The sequence below is a fragment of the Astyanax mexicanus genome, chromosome 1 (genome assembly GCF_023375975.1).
Source record: "Astyanax mexicanus isolate ESR-SI-001 chromosome 1, AstMex3_surface, whole genome shotgun sequence".
In the NCBI taxonomy this organism is placed as follows: domain Eukaryota; kingdom Metazoa; phylum Chordata; class Actinopteri; order Characiformes; family Acestrorhamphidae; genus Astyanax; species Astyanax mexicanus.
In genome coordinates, this window is record NC_064408.1 from 8,346,485 (window position 1) to 8,360,188 (window position 13,704).

Genomic DNA, 13,704 nt, shown 5'->3' on the forward strand with positions numbered 1-13,704 from the left:
AAGATGTGTAAAAAAAAAAAAAAAAAAAAAGGAAAACTAACACTGCGGCTGAACTGCGGCCAATAGCGGTGAGGACGCGGCGGTGCAGCGCTGTCCCTGCTGACTGAGAGCAAAGCAGAGATCATCCTGTCCTCCCCCTCTTCTGCAGACTGCCCGGATAGACAGAGAGAGAGATAGAGGAGGATAGAAAGAGAGAGATAGAGAGACCAGCAGAGAATGAAGCTCCATGCAAAGCTGAAATAGCTTAAATCTGAATCTTCCTGCATTATTATAACAGCGTGTTTTTATTATAGGGGGGTGGGCTGAGCACCCCTATCCAGAATAGAGTGACACTCGCTTTTACGCGCAGCGAGGAGGACAATCCGCACACCAGCCAGGATGGGGAACCGTGGCATGGAGGACCTGATCCCTCTGGTCAACCGCATGCAGGATGCCTTCTCTGCCATCGGCCAGAATGCCAACCTGGACCTGCCTCAGATTGCTGTGGTGGGCGGGCAGAGCGCAGGGAAGAGCTCGGTGCTGGAGAACTTCGTGGGAAAGTAAGTGGTCCAGGGGAATGGTGTGTGTGGTTTGTGGTGTATGTGTGTGTGTGTGACATTGTGCAAGGATAATGTGTTGAATCTGCATCTCAGAAGCAGCATTAGTAAGTAGTACCATTAGACTTGGTCAGTGGTGTAATAGCTGTTATTATAATGCTTGGTGGTGAATGGAGGTGGTCAGTGGTTGCAGTGGTTGGAAAGCATTCATTGCATTTGACCATCATTACTACGGTCATGATCATCCTCTGCCCCTGCTGCTGTCCATGGCTCCCCTGCAGCGCAGGAAGAAGCCACAGAGAGATTATTTTGTTACATAAAAAGGACCCAGTGGCTGATTACTGCATTGAAGAGCTGCAGTGGCTGCAAGGGCAAGGCTGACGTTGTTGTTATCCTTCACAATAATGTCCTTAGTTGGCCAAGGTCAATACAGCAGTATTAATGCCATTATAATAACTAATATATGCTTATTTATTACATTACAGTATTTTTACAGCCTTTCCAGAGCGACCTACAAGGTTATTCCTATTACAGGAATTGAGCCAATGTAATGTTAGGAGTCTTGTCCAAGGACTCTTATTGGTGTAGCACACTGCATTCAGTCACCCAGACCTGGAATTGAACCTCAGTCTCCCACATGATAGCTCACTGGCAGGCGGTTTCATTGTGTACACTTTGCATTGTGTATGTTGTGTGAAATATGCATAAACTTATATGCTTTAAAACATGCTTAACCATCTTTGGCATGGTGTTGGCCTTTAGGCAACAAAACATTTTTATTTATTTTTTCACCTTCTTCTTTGTTTTTATTACTGTGCATTAATGGCTATATATATTTTTGTATTTACTTGCTAAAACAATTTATTTAATTGTTGCCTCATAGCAACATCATGCAGCTAAGTAACAAGACAACCATGCTGAATCAGTGGGTCTTAGTTTTTTTTTATATATCAGTGGGTCTTAGTAATTTTATATCAACTGTGACCCCCAACTCCAAAAAAGTAGGCTAAAATATATTTTTTACTCAACAAATATAAAAAGCATGCAATGGAGGGTTAAAATATAGCTGCTAAAGTAGAAGTTGAGGGGTGTAAAGCCCCCTTGTGGCTGCATGCAATCAAATCCTTACAGCAGTGATGGTCCAAATCTAGTACAAAGCCAACCCTGGACAGAAGAGAAAAAACTTGTTTTAATACCCCTAATTTCAGAAGAACAAGTGAATGAGCAGGTGTTCCAATACTGTCCAATATTGTCCTTGCAGTATGTATTATATGTTTAATATATAGCAACTAAAATAGTATTTGTATGGTTAATGGGTGAGAGAACTCAAAAAAACTATAAAAATATCCATATAATGCGAAAAGTTATGTAAATGTTTGCTGTTTAGTAGTATTATGAGGACATTCTTGCATGTGATGATCATCATACATGAAAACAAGACTTTTAAGCAAACCTTGTTTGGCCATAGTATTTGTCATTGAGGTGTCTCTGCCTTTAAAGCAGTGGGGGTAGGGTAGGGTCCAAATCCCCCGGGTGCCCTATGCAGTCCTCCAAGTGGAAGGTCATTTCTGGTTGAGAGTACACAGTTGGCTGCTGCATCTTGATTGAGTGCTGACTGTAAATTGTTGTGTGTAGAGTGTAGATTGTGAAGCATCCTTGGGTATTACAAAAGCGCTATACATATATCAAAAAAAGGCTTACATGGTTATGTCTATTTATGGTTTGTTTTGTATATGCATTTTTTTGTATAATTGAAAAAAAGAAAAGCACTATATATGGTTTACTTTAATTTATTTATGTATTTATTTTAATAATTCATTAATGCTCATGGTTGCTCATTGTTAAATATGGATACAGATATGGATGGAGCCTTCGGTCTGTACTCTGCTTTCATTTTCTCTGTATTTGTCCAAATTCTCTGAAAGTTCACATTCTCAGAAATGGTGGGAGCAGTTCAGCCATTACTTTTTATACTGTTTACAGTAGTTTACCGTGCGGCCTCTTTCATTTTTTTTAGCAGTAAGTACATTATCACCACCTTCACACCATTTCCATAGCTGTAGCACAGTGTTTGCATGCTGTAGTGTCCTGTACCTGGCAACCCGGGGTGTGCAAATGAGACTCAGGGAATGGCAGTTGAAGCAAATTGCTGTGCAATGCAGTCAGCTGGGATGAATATGAGGCCTACAAGCCTGCACTGAAATAATGACACTCAGAGTGTGCTGGAGGAAGATCATTGGTTATGTTCATCGTTTTTTTGTCCTCCTGCATTAATTCCACTGTATGAGTTCTGGCATTTGCTCTATGGCTGTGCAGTCATGCATCTGTTATTTCTACCCAGTAACAGAACCCAGAAGCTCAGGCTGTAATGAGCGGAGCGTAAAGAGAGGAAATCAGTCGATTGCCTCGGATCATGACTGCACAACGCTCTGGTGGAGGCTGACTGTCACCTGTCATCTGACTGACTGTATAAATCGGGTCCGGACAGAACCGTGAGCCGTGTTTCAGATGTAAAACATTTAGTGTATTCCAGTGAACCACCTTTAATTAGTTCTTTGATTCTTTAATTAGTCTCACCTCTGGGTAAACGTGGTCTGTTCATTTGTACCATAACGGCAGGTAATTAGCGAGCTTTGCTAAGCTGTCTGTCTGACGAATGCTTTACGAGCTTGCAGGGCTGTATGCGAGTGTATCCTGTGTGTTAAAGGGACTGCATCCTTTATTACTAATTAAAATATTTAGAATTAAGAGACCACTATCGAATCATATAGACCCAGAACCAGTCTTTAATTAGTTTATTTTTTTCAACTGTATAGGCATAATGTCAGGATTAGACCCAGGCAGAGAGACGAGGAGGCGGATGTAAACACAGGTAGGGTGAGAATTTATTAAACAAAGAGACAAGTAAACACGTAACAACAAAATAACTAAACAAACGAGGGAGGCTAGAGAACATAAAACTAAACAAACGCTGGAAAATAAACTAGGAATAAACAAGAGAGAGAGACTAATGATAAATAAACAAATAAACAAGTAAACAAGAAACAAAGAAAAACAAGAAACAGAGGCGAGCTAAAACTAACAAACAAACAAGAGATACTAAAGATAAACAAACGGGGAGACTATAACTAGGCAGGAAAAACTAAAACAGGGCAAGGGAATAAACTAGGGATATCTATACAAGAAAATAAAACAAGAAACTAAACTAGACAGAGGATGAATACACTAAACAGGGAAATGAGTAAACTAGGGAACTAGAAACTAAACAGAGATATACACTAAACAAGGAACTAGGGCAATGACCAATGAAACACAGAGAGACAGAGAAACGCAGAGAGACAGACAACGGGGGACAGTGCAAAGACCGACAGAGGACAAGTAACAGAGGAAGTCTTTTTAACATAACAGGAAACACACTGGGAGTGGAAACACCTGGGGAAGGGGTGGAGCTACAAATGAGACATGAGGTAATGGAAAATCACAGGCAGAACACAGGGGCACGGGTCACGTGGGACAACACAGGCACGAGGACAGACAGGAAACAGGGCCAGGCGTGACAGAAACCTCCCCCTAAACGCGCAGCTCCCGAGGCGCGTAAAAACAAACCCCGGGGGCTGGCGGCAGGGAGAGGCCGGGGAAAACAGGAGACCGAACGGGAGACTGGACAGGGAACTGGACAGGTGACTGAGACTGGACGGGGAACTGGACAGGTGACTGAGACTGGACGGGGAACTGGACAGGTGACTGAGACAGGACGGGGAACCGGACAGGAGACTGAGACTGGACGGGGAACTGGACAGGTGACTGAGACTGGACGGGGAACTGGACAGGTGACTGAGACTGGACGGGGAACTGGACAGGTGACTGAGACTGGACGGGGAACTGGACAGGTGACTGAGACTGGACGGGACCGGACATGGGAACAGGGACGAGAACATTGACGGGGACGGACACAAACACGGTGACTGGGACAGGAACAGTAAAACCACAGGGGACAGGAACAGGCACGAACACAGATACAGGGACCAGGACAGGGAGAGACAGGGGAACCAAAAACACAGGTGGGTGCCCAGGACCGGCAAAAGTCTGTGGGGATAGCCTGGGCACATAACTGGGGGCAAAGTCAGGAGGCCTAGGAGCAGGCCTGGAAATACGGGGCCTGGGCCCAAACATAGTTCTGGGAGCTGCTGGTGCCGGAGCTGGAGCAGCTGGGATTGCTGGTACCGGAGCTGGAGCAGCTGGGACTGCTGGTGCCGGAGCTGGAGCAGCTGGGACTGCTGGGGCCGGAGCTGGAGCAGCTGGGACTGCTGGGGCCGGAGCTGGAGCAGCTGGGACTGCTGGGGCCGGAGCTGAAGCAGCTGGGACTGCTGGTGCTTGAGTTGGAGCAGCTGGGACTGCTGGTGCTTGAGTTGGAGCAGCTGGGACTGCTGGTGCTTGAGAGAGCGGCGTGGCCGCCGCAGAAATCTCGGAGAGCGGCGCCGCCGCCGCTGCAGTCTGTGAGCGCGGCGCGGCCGCCGCTGAAATCTCGGAGAGCGGCGCGGCCGCCGCTGAAGTCCCGGAGAGCGGCGCGGCCGCCGCTAAAGTCTCGAAGAGCGGCGCGGCCGCCGCTGAAATCTCGGAGAGCGGCGTGGCCGCCGCTAAAGTCTCGAAGAGCGGCGCAGCCGCCGCTGAAATCTCGGAGAGCGGCGCGGCCGCCGCTGAAATCTCGGAGGGCGGCGCTGCCGCCGCTGCAGTCTTGGAGAGCGGCGTGGCCGCCGCTAAAGTCTCGAAGAGCGGCGCGGCCGCCGCTGAAATCTCGGAGAGCGGCGTGGCCGCCGCTAAAGTCTCGAAGAGCGGCGCGGCCGCCGCTGAAATCTCGGAGAGCGGCGCGGCCGCCGCTCGTATCATGGGGTGCAGCGCCTCAGACGCGTGCTTCACGGGGCGTGGCATGAAGAGATCCGCTGCAGCACTGGAGCCCGAAGCTGCGGGTGAAGTAAAAACCCGGACTGGATTCCTACTCTTTCGTGCAGAGTCCGGCGTGAGGAGCGCGGGGAAAGTCATTGACCGCGGCTGGCTCGCCGCGCGGGGGTTCTCGAAGCGCGGTTCCACTGCCACCGTGGAAGGAAGTAGCGGCAGGAGGGCTGGTGCTGGAGGATAGTCCTCTTCCTCCTCGCTGGACGCAGGTGTGAGGAGATCGGAGTAGTCCCAGAGAAAGGACTCCTCACAGCCTGCATCCAAGTCACCCCCTTCCTCCTCGGGGCGAGGACCGAGGCTGACAGCACACACCCCCAGCGCCCCCCCAAAATTTTCCCCGCTCCGGAGGGAGTCCTCCCGCGCCTTGCGGGCTTTTCGGGCCTGTTTCCTCCGAGACTTTTTTCCCTTATGAGTCTCGGTGGGCACCGCTGAAGCCGGGTTCACGGGCTCCAACCCGAGGAATGGCGCCGGGAGCGGGTCATCGCCCCGGATTCGCTCGGCGAGGAGGCGGAGAAACTCCAGGTCCGCCTTCCGAGCAGCATGCCACCGGTTTACATCCATTTGGTCGGTCTTTTTGTCAGGATTAGACCCAGGCAGAGAGACGAGGAGGCGGATGTAAACACAGGTAGGGTGAGAATTTATTAAACAAAGAGACAAGTAAACACGTAACAACAAAATAACTAAACAAACGAGGGAGGCTAGAGAACATAAAACTAAACAAACGCTGGAAAATAAACTAGGAATAAACAAGAGAGAGAGACTAATGATAAATAAACAAATAAACAAGTAAACAAGAAACAAAGAAAAACAAGAAACAGAGGCGAGCTAAAACTAACAAACAAACAAGAGATACTAAAGATAAACAAACGGGGAGACTATAACTAGGCAGGAAAAACTAAAACAGGGCAAGGGAATAAACTAGGGATATCTATACAAGAAAATAAAACAAGAAACTAAACTAGACAGAGGATGAATACACTAAACAGGGAAATGAGTAAACTAGGGAACTAGAAACTAAACAGAGATATACACTAAACAAGGAACTAGGGCAATGACCAATGAAACACAGAGAGACAGAGAAACGCAGAGAGACAGACAACGGGGGACAGTGCAAAGACCGACAGAGGACAAGTAACAGAGGAAGTCTTTTTAACATAACAGGAAACACACTGGGAGTGGAAACACCTGGGGAAGGGGTGGAGCTACAAATGAGACATGAGGTAATGGAAAATCACAGGCAGAACACAGGGGCACGGGTCACGTGGGACAACACAGGCACGAGGACAGACAGGAAACAGGGCCAGGCGTGACACATAAATCTTTAACCCCTATTAGAAGTACACCTAGTCCAGCATGGCTACCACACTGTTAGCATCATTACAGCACTATAAACATAACATTATCAGGACTACTATAACATTAAAATGTGTAAAAATGAGAGATTTTTACATTCAAAGCACTATCAAATCATATTGACCAAGGACCAGTCTTTAATTAGTTTATTTTTCAACTGTATAGGCATAAATCTTTAACCCCTATTAGAAGCACACATAGTTCAGCATGGCTAACACATTGTTAGCATCATTACAGCACTATGAACATAACATTATCAGGGCTACTATAACATTAAAATGTGTAAAAATGAGAGATTTTTTACATTCAAACCACTATCAAATCATATAAATACAGGACCAATCTTTAATTAGTTTATTTTTCAACTGTATATGCATAAATCTTGAACCCCTATTTGAAACACACCTAGTCCAGCATGGCTACCCCACTGTTAGCATCATTACAGCACTATAAACATAACATTATCAGGGCTACTATAACATTAAAATGTGTAAAAATGAGAGATTTCTACATTCAAACCACTATCAAATAATTATAATAATAATAATAAAAATAATTATAAAATAATATGCATAAATCTTTAACTCCTATTAGAAGCACACTTTGTCCAGCATGGCTACCACAATGTTAGCATCGTTACAGCACTAATAACATAGCATTATCAGGGCTACCAAGCAAATATTAGTGCTACTGCACCGTTAACTGTGTCACTATGACATTATCACTGCCACTGCACTGTTAGCTGTGCTAACCTGCGATGATTAGCAGTGTTGCAACATTAGCAGTGCTACCCTGCCATTATCAGTGCCATTGCACTGTTAGCATCGCTACAGGACTATAAACATAGCTGCCGCAGCATTATTAGTGCTACAGTGTCATTATCAGTGTCATTGCACTATTAGCAGTGCTAGCTTGCCATGATAACACTGTTGCACCGTTAGCAGTGCCACAGTGCCATTATCAGCATCATTGCACCATTAGCAGCACTGTTGCACCGTTAGCAGTGCTACCGTGCCATTATTAGCGATAAAAACATAGCATTATCATGGCTACCGTGCCATTATCAGCGGTACTGCACCATTAATGGAGTTACAAAGACATTATTAGTGCCATTGCACTGTTAGCATTGCCAACCTCCCATGATTAGCACTGTTGCACCGTTAGCAGCTCTTCTGTGCCATTATCAGCGCTATTGTGTGGTATTATTGTGCCATTTTTAGCACTGTTGCACCAATAGCAGCTCTACCAAGCCATTATTAGTGTTATTGCACTGATAATGCACTACTGTGCCATTATCAGCTCTATCGTGCTGTGGTATTATTATGCCATTTTTAGCACCTTGTCATTATCAGCACCATTGCTCTGTTAGCAGCATTACTGTGCCATTAGCAGCTTTTATACACAATTAGCATGGCTACTGCTAAATTGGCATCACTAATGCGCAGCTAGCACCAATACCACTTTGCTAATATTAAATTAAATCAGAAATTTAATATAACTGAATCAAAATCTCATCTTTTTGTTAAATCAGTGATGATACCCAGCCCACATTAGAACATAGTCAAAGAGGTTGTTGGAGGAGCCTGTCTTATTTAAACTTCTGACATTATCTTGGTTTGCTCTTGATAATTGAAGTGAGTGGATCACCATGGCCAGATACAGATCCAAAGAGTTCTCTAAGACCTTTACAATGAAGTGTTGTCTGTTTTTACTATAAAAATTTTTTTTAGAACAACAGCCAACATATTCATTCCATTACAGGATCTACAGGTAACATTCAAACACTGGTACCAATTAAATATAAAATAAAAAAGACATTTCTTTAGTGTTATGGCTTAATTATATTCCTTTACATAAAAAATAAATATGTCAATTTAAAACACGGGAACCCGTTTGAAGGAATTAAGAGAAAAAGAGATTTGGCCATGGCTTTGAATGAAACAGAGTGTATGGGCCCTTTAAGAGTGACACTCCTCCTCACTTTGGCTCTAACACAGTCTGGATCACCAGCACTGCCATGGTGCTTCGTGATTCAGCATTTATTTGTGCTGAGGCAAGGTCGTGCACGCAGCACCCGGAGCCATAGTCTTATAAAGCCTCAGTTTCTGGGATGTATCATTTGCAAGCAGCATTAAAAAGAGTGGACATGACAAAGTGTTTAATTAGGTTGTGTATTAAGTTTACCAATACCAAGATATACTGTACTGACAAAAGCATTGTGACATCTGTCCCAATTAGATTAACTGTCCCTACTGGGACTCCCTATTTGGGAGTTTTGCTATGAGCATTTGATTGCATTCAATGACAAGAGAATTAGGAACAATAGGCCTCAGCTCCACAACTCATCCCAAAAGTAATGGATGTAGCACCATCATTCCAGAGAACACAGTTCCACTGCTCTACATCTTAGTGCTTGGGGCTTTGGACCCCTAATGTCACACCATGGCATTAGGTATGCTGCCAATTGGTTCATTTTTTATCTGCTCCAAAAACTCCTCTTCTATTGGCAAAACATTTCTACAGGGACTAGACAAGCTGTGACAGCAGTGGGAGTCCATTAAGTGTATCAGTAAATCACTTGTTATAGATCACTAATGTATCTGATATGAAGGGGCTTAAAGGGGACATATTATATCCTTTTTATACAGGTTGGAATAGGTAGGTGGGTCATACTAAACATGTTCATGAAGATCTTTGCACAAAATCATTCTCACAAAAAAATTATAGAGATCTCACCAGCTCTATTCTTGCTAGTTTCAGTCCCTTTCAGAACGATGACTCTGTCCCTTTAATGCAAATAAACTGTTGCTGGCCATGCCACATGTATACGCTGAGCGTTTACCACCATGCTTAACTTTGTGATAGAAGCACAAAATTGTTAAAAAAAAATATTTGAAAGTACTTACATTTCCCTCATCTGCTGACTTTCCATTGTCAGTAGGTACAGATCCCTCCCTCAGACGAAGTCTGCTGGCTAATTCAGTTATGTCTGTACTGTCTGAGGTTTTTCAACTAAAATTACCGAAATGGCCTTTCTTTCATTGATCTAATGAATAGGGCTCTGTTAGGGGGTTGACAGGTGAGGGAAGCATATGATTCCTGACAACAAACTCTTTCAGCTGATTCACAGAAAATGGATGGATGGATTTTTTAGCCACTTGTAGTGTTTATAGGGGAAGTCAAGACCCAGGTGGATATACAAAAACACGCAAAAAAAGTAAGTTTAGCATAATATGTCCCCTTTAATGGGAGTCTACACCAAGTTGTACACTAACAGTGCTGGTCAGGGTGGTGTAAACCTGCTGGAGATTTGCCTTCCTAGTGGTTTCACCTCCAACCCAAATCTTACACACCTGATCCAGTGAGCTGGATCAGGTATGCTGGATTAGGGTTAGAGACTGTAAGAGCAGTATGCCAACAGTTTTCAACCTGATCTCTAGTTAAAGCATATTGATACACTATATCAGGGGTTGGCAATTAAGTTTGGCAGCGGGCCAGATATTTTCCAAGCAATTACGTGGAGGGTCACAAAAAAAATCTGGTTTTAAATATAGTGTAATTTGTGTAATTTGATGGACTTCTACAGATTAATAGCTCTCTAGCCCAGATGGTTGTTGAACCCAACTGCGGAACAGATGATCTCAAAGCAGGTAAACCCAAAAAGAAAGGAAAAAAAACAATAAATACACACACCTCTCCTCACACTGGATCGAACTCATGTCTTCAGGGTCGCGGTCCAATATACCCCCACTGCCCTGACTAGTGAATTGGGTCATGGCTGGGGAAAGGGAGATAGGGAGCCGAAGAAGGGTCGGAAAAATAAGAAAGGACGGAAACTAAAAAGGGGAATGTAAACAAAAGCTCACAAGAGAAGCATTTTATTTCTATATTTTTTCCATTATCGTTCATTACAGTTCAAACAAGCTCACAAGCCAGATGTTTCATGCTTGCGGGCCACATCTGGCCCGCGGGGCGCCTATTGCCAACCCCTGCACTATATGGACTAACTAAAAGTGATACAGTATTGCATAATATTCATACTTTGACATATTTATATATTGATATATATTTTCCTACTCTTTTATTAGGAAGGTGTTGAAGCTACTACTACACTGACATGCTCTATAGAAGTCACTCCATAGAGTCACTTGTCTGTTCATATGGAGAATTGCAGCCAGACGCTGCCAGTCACCATCATTACCACGCACTGCGCCACTTTCACCTCACTCCATTTAGATTGTCTTGTCATGAGCACACTGGCCAGTGTTCAACCTCATTATCAAGATAACACCTCACAACTTACACAGGTGTGGACATTCCCAAGCCGTCCCTAGATGTAACACTTCGTGATTGGTTTACAGACTGCTGTCCCATGACTTTTAGCATATCAGAGTCTTATCACCGGTAATCTACTGTATGCTACACATGTGGTCAGTAGAGACAAACAGAAGCTGGACTATGGCTTTAACACAGAGTACAACTTGTTCAACAAATTGACCGAAGGCTAAAAATAAGCCTAATTATGACTGTGAAGGCAGTGATGGAGTAATCACAGGGTTCCTCTCAAAAGAGCCGGCTACAGTCGCTCGTGATTTCCTGCTTAGGTAGCTGTGAACTCCTGGAGGTGCAATTACAGCAGGACATGCAGCGGCGAGCTTCTCCAGCAGCCGTTTAACTCAACACTTATTCTTCTGAGAACATCCTCGAGCGGTTAGCAGCGTGTCGTCAGCTCTGCTAAAGTGTTGCCTGCTGTGCAGTTTCAACTTCTGCTGCTGCAAAAAAGCAGAAATGGCCCTCTAATAGGGTTTGGTTGGTTACTGCGACTACTACCGGTTTCCATGGTGAACACTGAAGAGCTAGAGATGTTCTTCTCATATTTTTATGATTACCTCCTCAGTAACTACTGTGATCATGTATGACCTCTATGTTACAGTATGTTACATATCTCTGCTCCAGATCTTCACCACACACTTTTAGACTGTATGCACTGTCCTGTCTGCTAAATCATCTCATCTCTGCTGTATTTATTGCATATATTGTAGTGTTTTAGTTCTATGTAGCACAATTTGTTGCACATTTGCACTTGTCTTTATTAGCTGTAATTTCTTTGCACTGTGTACTTGCACAGTGCAAACGACAATAAAAGTCTCTTGACTTGACTTATACGTTTATGACTTATACAACTTGACGTATATGATATTTAAGTATTTGTGGAGGTAAAACACACCTTTTCTTCTTCTTAAGCCTAAGCTTTTAATAATGGGTATTACATGGAAATAAAATAATCAAAGTTAGATTCATGGAACAAAAATAATTGAGATTGTTAATGTAGGAAATTAATGCTAGCTCCATATTCCACCTTCAACAACTTGGAAAGTGTGTGTGTGTGTGTGTGTGTGTGTGTGGGTTTATGCACAGAGCGAGAGTTATATATCAGTATAAATGAAAGGTAATCTACCCTCTGAACTAGTAAACCTGTATTTATGTTAGCTAAAAAACAGGTAAAAACACAAAAAAACTAGTAAAAACTAATGAATTACGGCAGGTGGTTGTGGCCAACCTTTGTTATAGGATTAATCTATGTTAAAAAAAACATTAATGTGCTACAGTTTCCAGATTACTGCCACACATTAACATATTCACATTAACAGCACTACTTAAAAGACATTTTGGCACTAAATGCGGGCCAAACCAAGGACAGACACTTGCAGATGCCAATCAAACAATTTATAATCAAGCGGACTAGGCTTACAGGAGTAGTTAGGGACAGGCAGCGTCAGTATCAGGAAGACATTTTGGCACTTAATGAGGGCCAAACCAAGGACAGACACTCGCAGATAACAATCAAACAATTTATAATCAAACGGACTAGGCTTACAGGAGTAGTTAGGGACAGGCAGGGTCAGCATCAGGAAGTGGGCAATAGCAGAGTGTAGGAGGCAAAATGGGGTCATACATGGGGAATCCCGCAGGTGAAAAGGCACGACAAAAGCAAGACAAAATACAAAAATAGTTGGCAAACAAATGATACAGTGGGCAAGGCAAGAGAGGGGTCGGTAAAATAGAAGCGCACCGTAGAATAGCTAGGAAACTAGATTCAATATTCTGTAAAGAGCTAATGAAACGGAGGGTATTTATACTTAAACAGACCAGGTGTGTGCAATCAGAAGCTGGGAGAGCGTGAATGCCGTAGCGTCACATGATCAGCAGAGTCAGGAAGGTCCCGTGTAAGTGCATGCTGGGAATTGAAGTCTTTGTTGTGTGAATCCAGATCAGGCAGACCAGTCCAATACCCATGCCTCTGCCTTTGTGATGTAATGTGCGGAATGTGGTTTTGCATTGTTTTGTTGTGTAATGCATGGTCATTCGTGAAAAATATCTAATCTAAGGCCAGTGTATATTACTTTTGGGTCGGTAAATACTCTCGTGCTTTAGTGCTGTATTACAGAAGTGTACTGACACAAGGCACAACCCAAACAGCTATAGAATGAAACCTTAGTGTAGTTATATAATCTGCACTTATTTGCTTATACTCTATTTTAATGCTCTCTTTGCATTTTGATATGCTGCCCTTCATTAAGCAGCTTGCTATTCATTATGATTTTGTGTCAATAGAAATACAATGCATTCACTCAGGTGCCCTTTTATCTATTTTTCTATATGGAAAACCATTGTGAGCTGCTTGTTCTTCAGTTCAAAACACTGCTGCACACAGTGAAGTGCAGTGTTTGCATTTGACCCTGCAGTGACTTCACTGGTCTAATTGGGATCTGCAGCAGGGAAAGCCTAATGCACAGGGATCTGCTGAGTAGAAGCAGCTCCACGTGCTTTATTCTGGCTTACAGCTGGCACAGGAGAGGCC

General features: G+C 43.8%; 1 protein-coding gene across 2 annotated transcripts in view; it reads left to right on the plus strand.

The window, feature by feature from the left end:
* Positions 1-93: 93 nt before the first annotated feature.
* The window catches only part of dnm1a (dynamin 1a), a 145,065-nt gene continuing 131,454 nt past the window's right edge, over positions 94-13,704 (plus strand). For both annotated transcript variants that reach the window (XM_049486370.1, XM_049486347.1), the window contains exon 1: positions 94-539. In XM_049486370.1, coding sequence (XP_049342327.1) covers positions 379-539 — 161 coding nt within the window. In that variant the 5' untranslated portion in view covers positions 94-378. The remainder of the gene's footprint in view (positions 540-13,704) is intronic.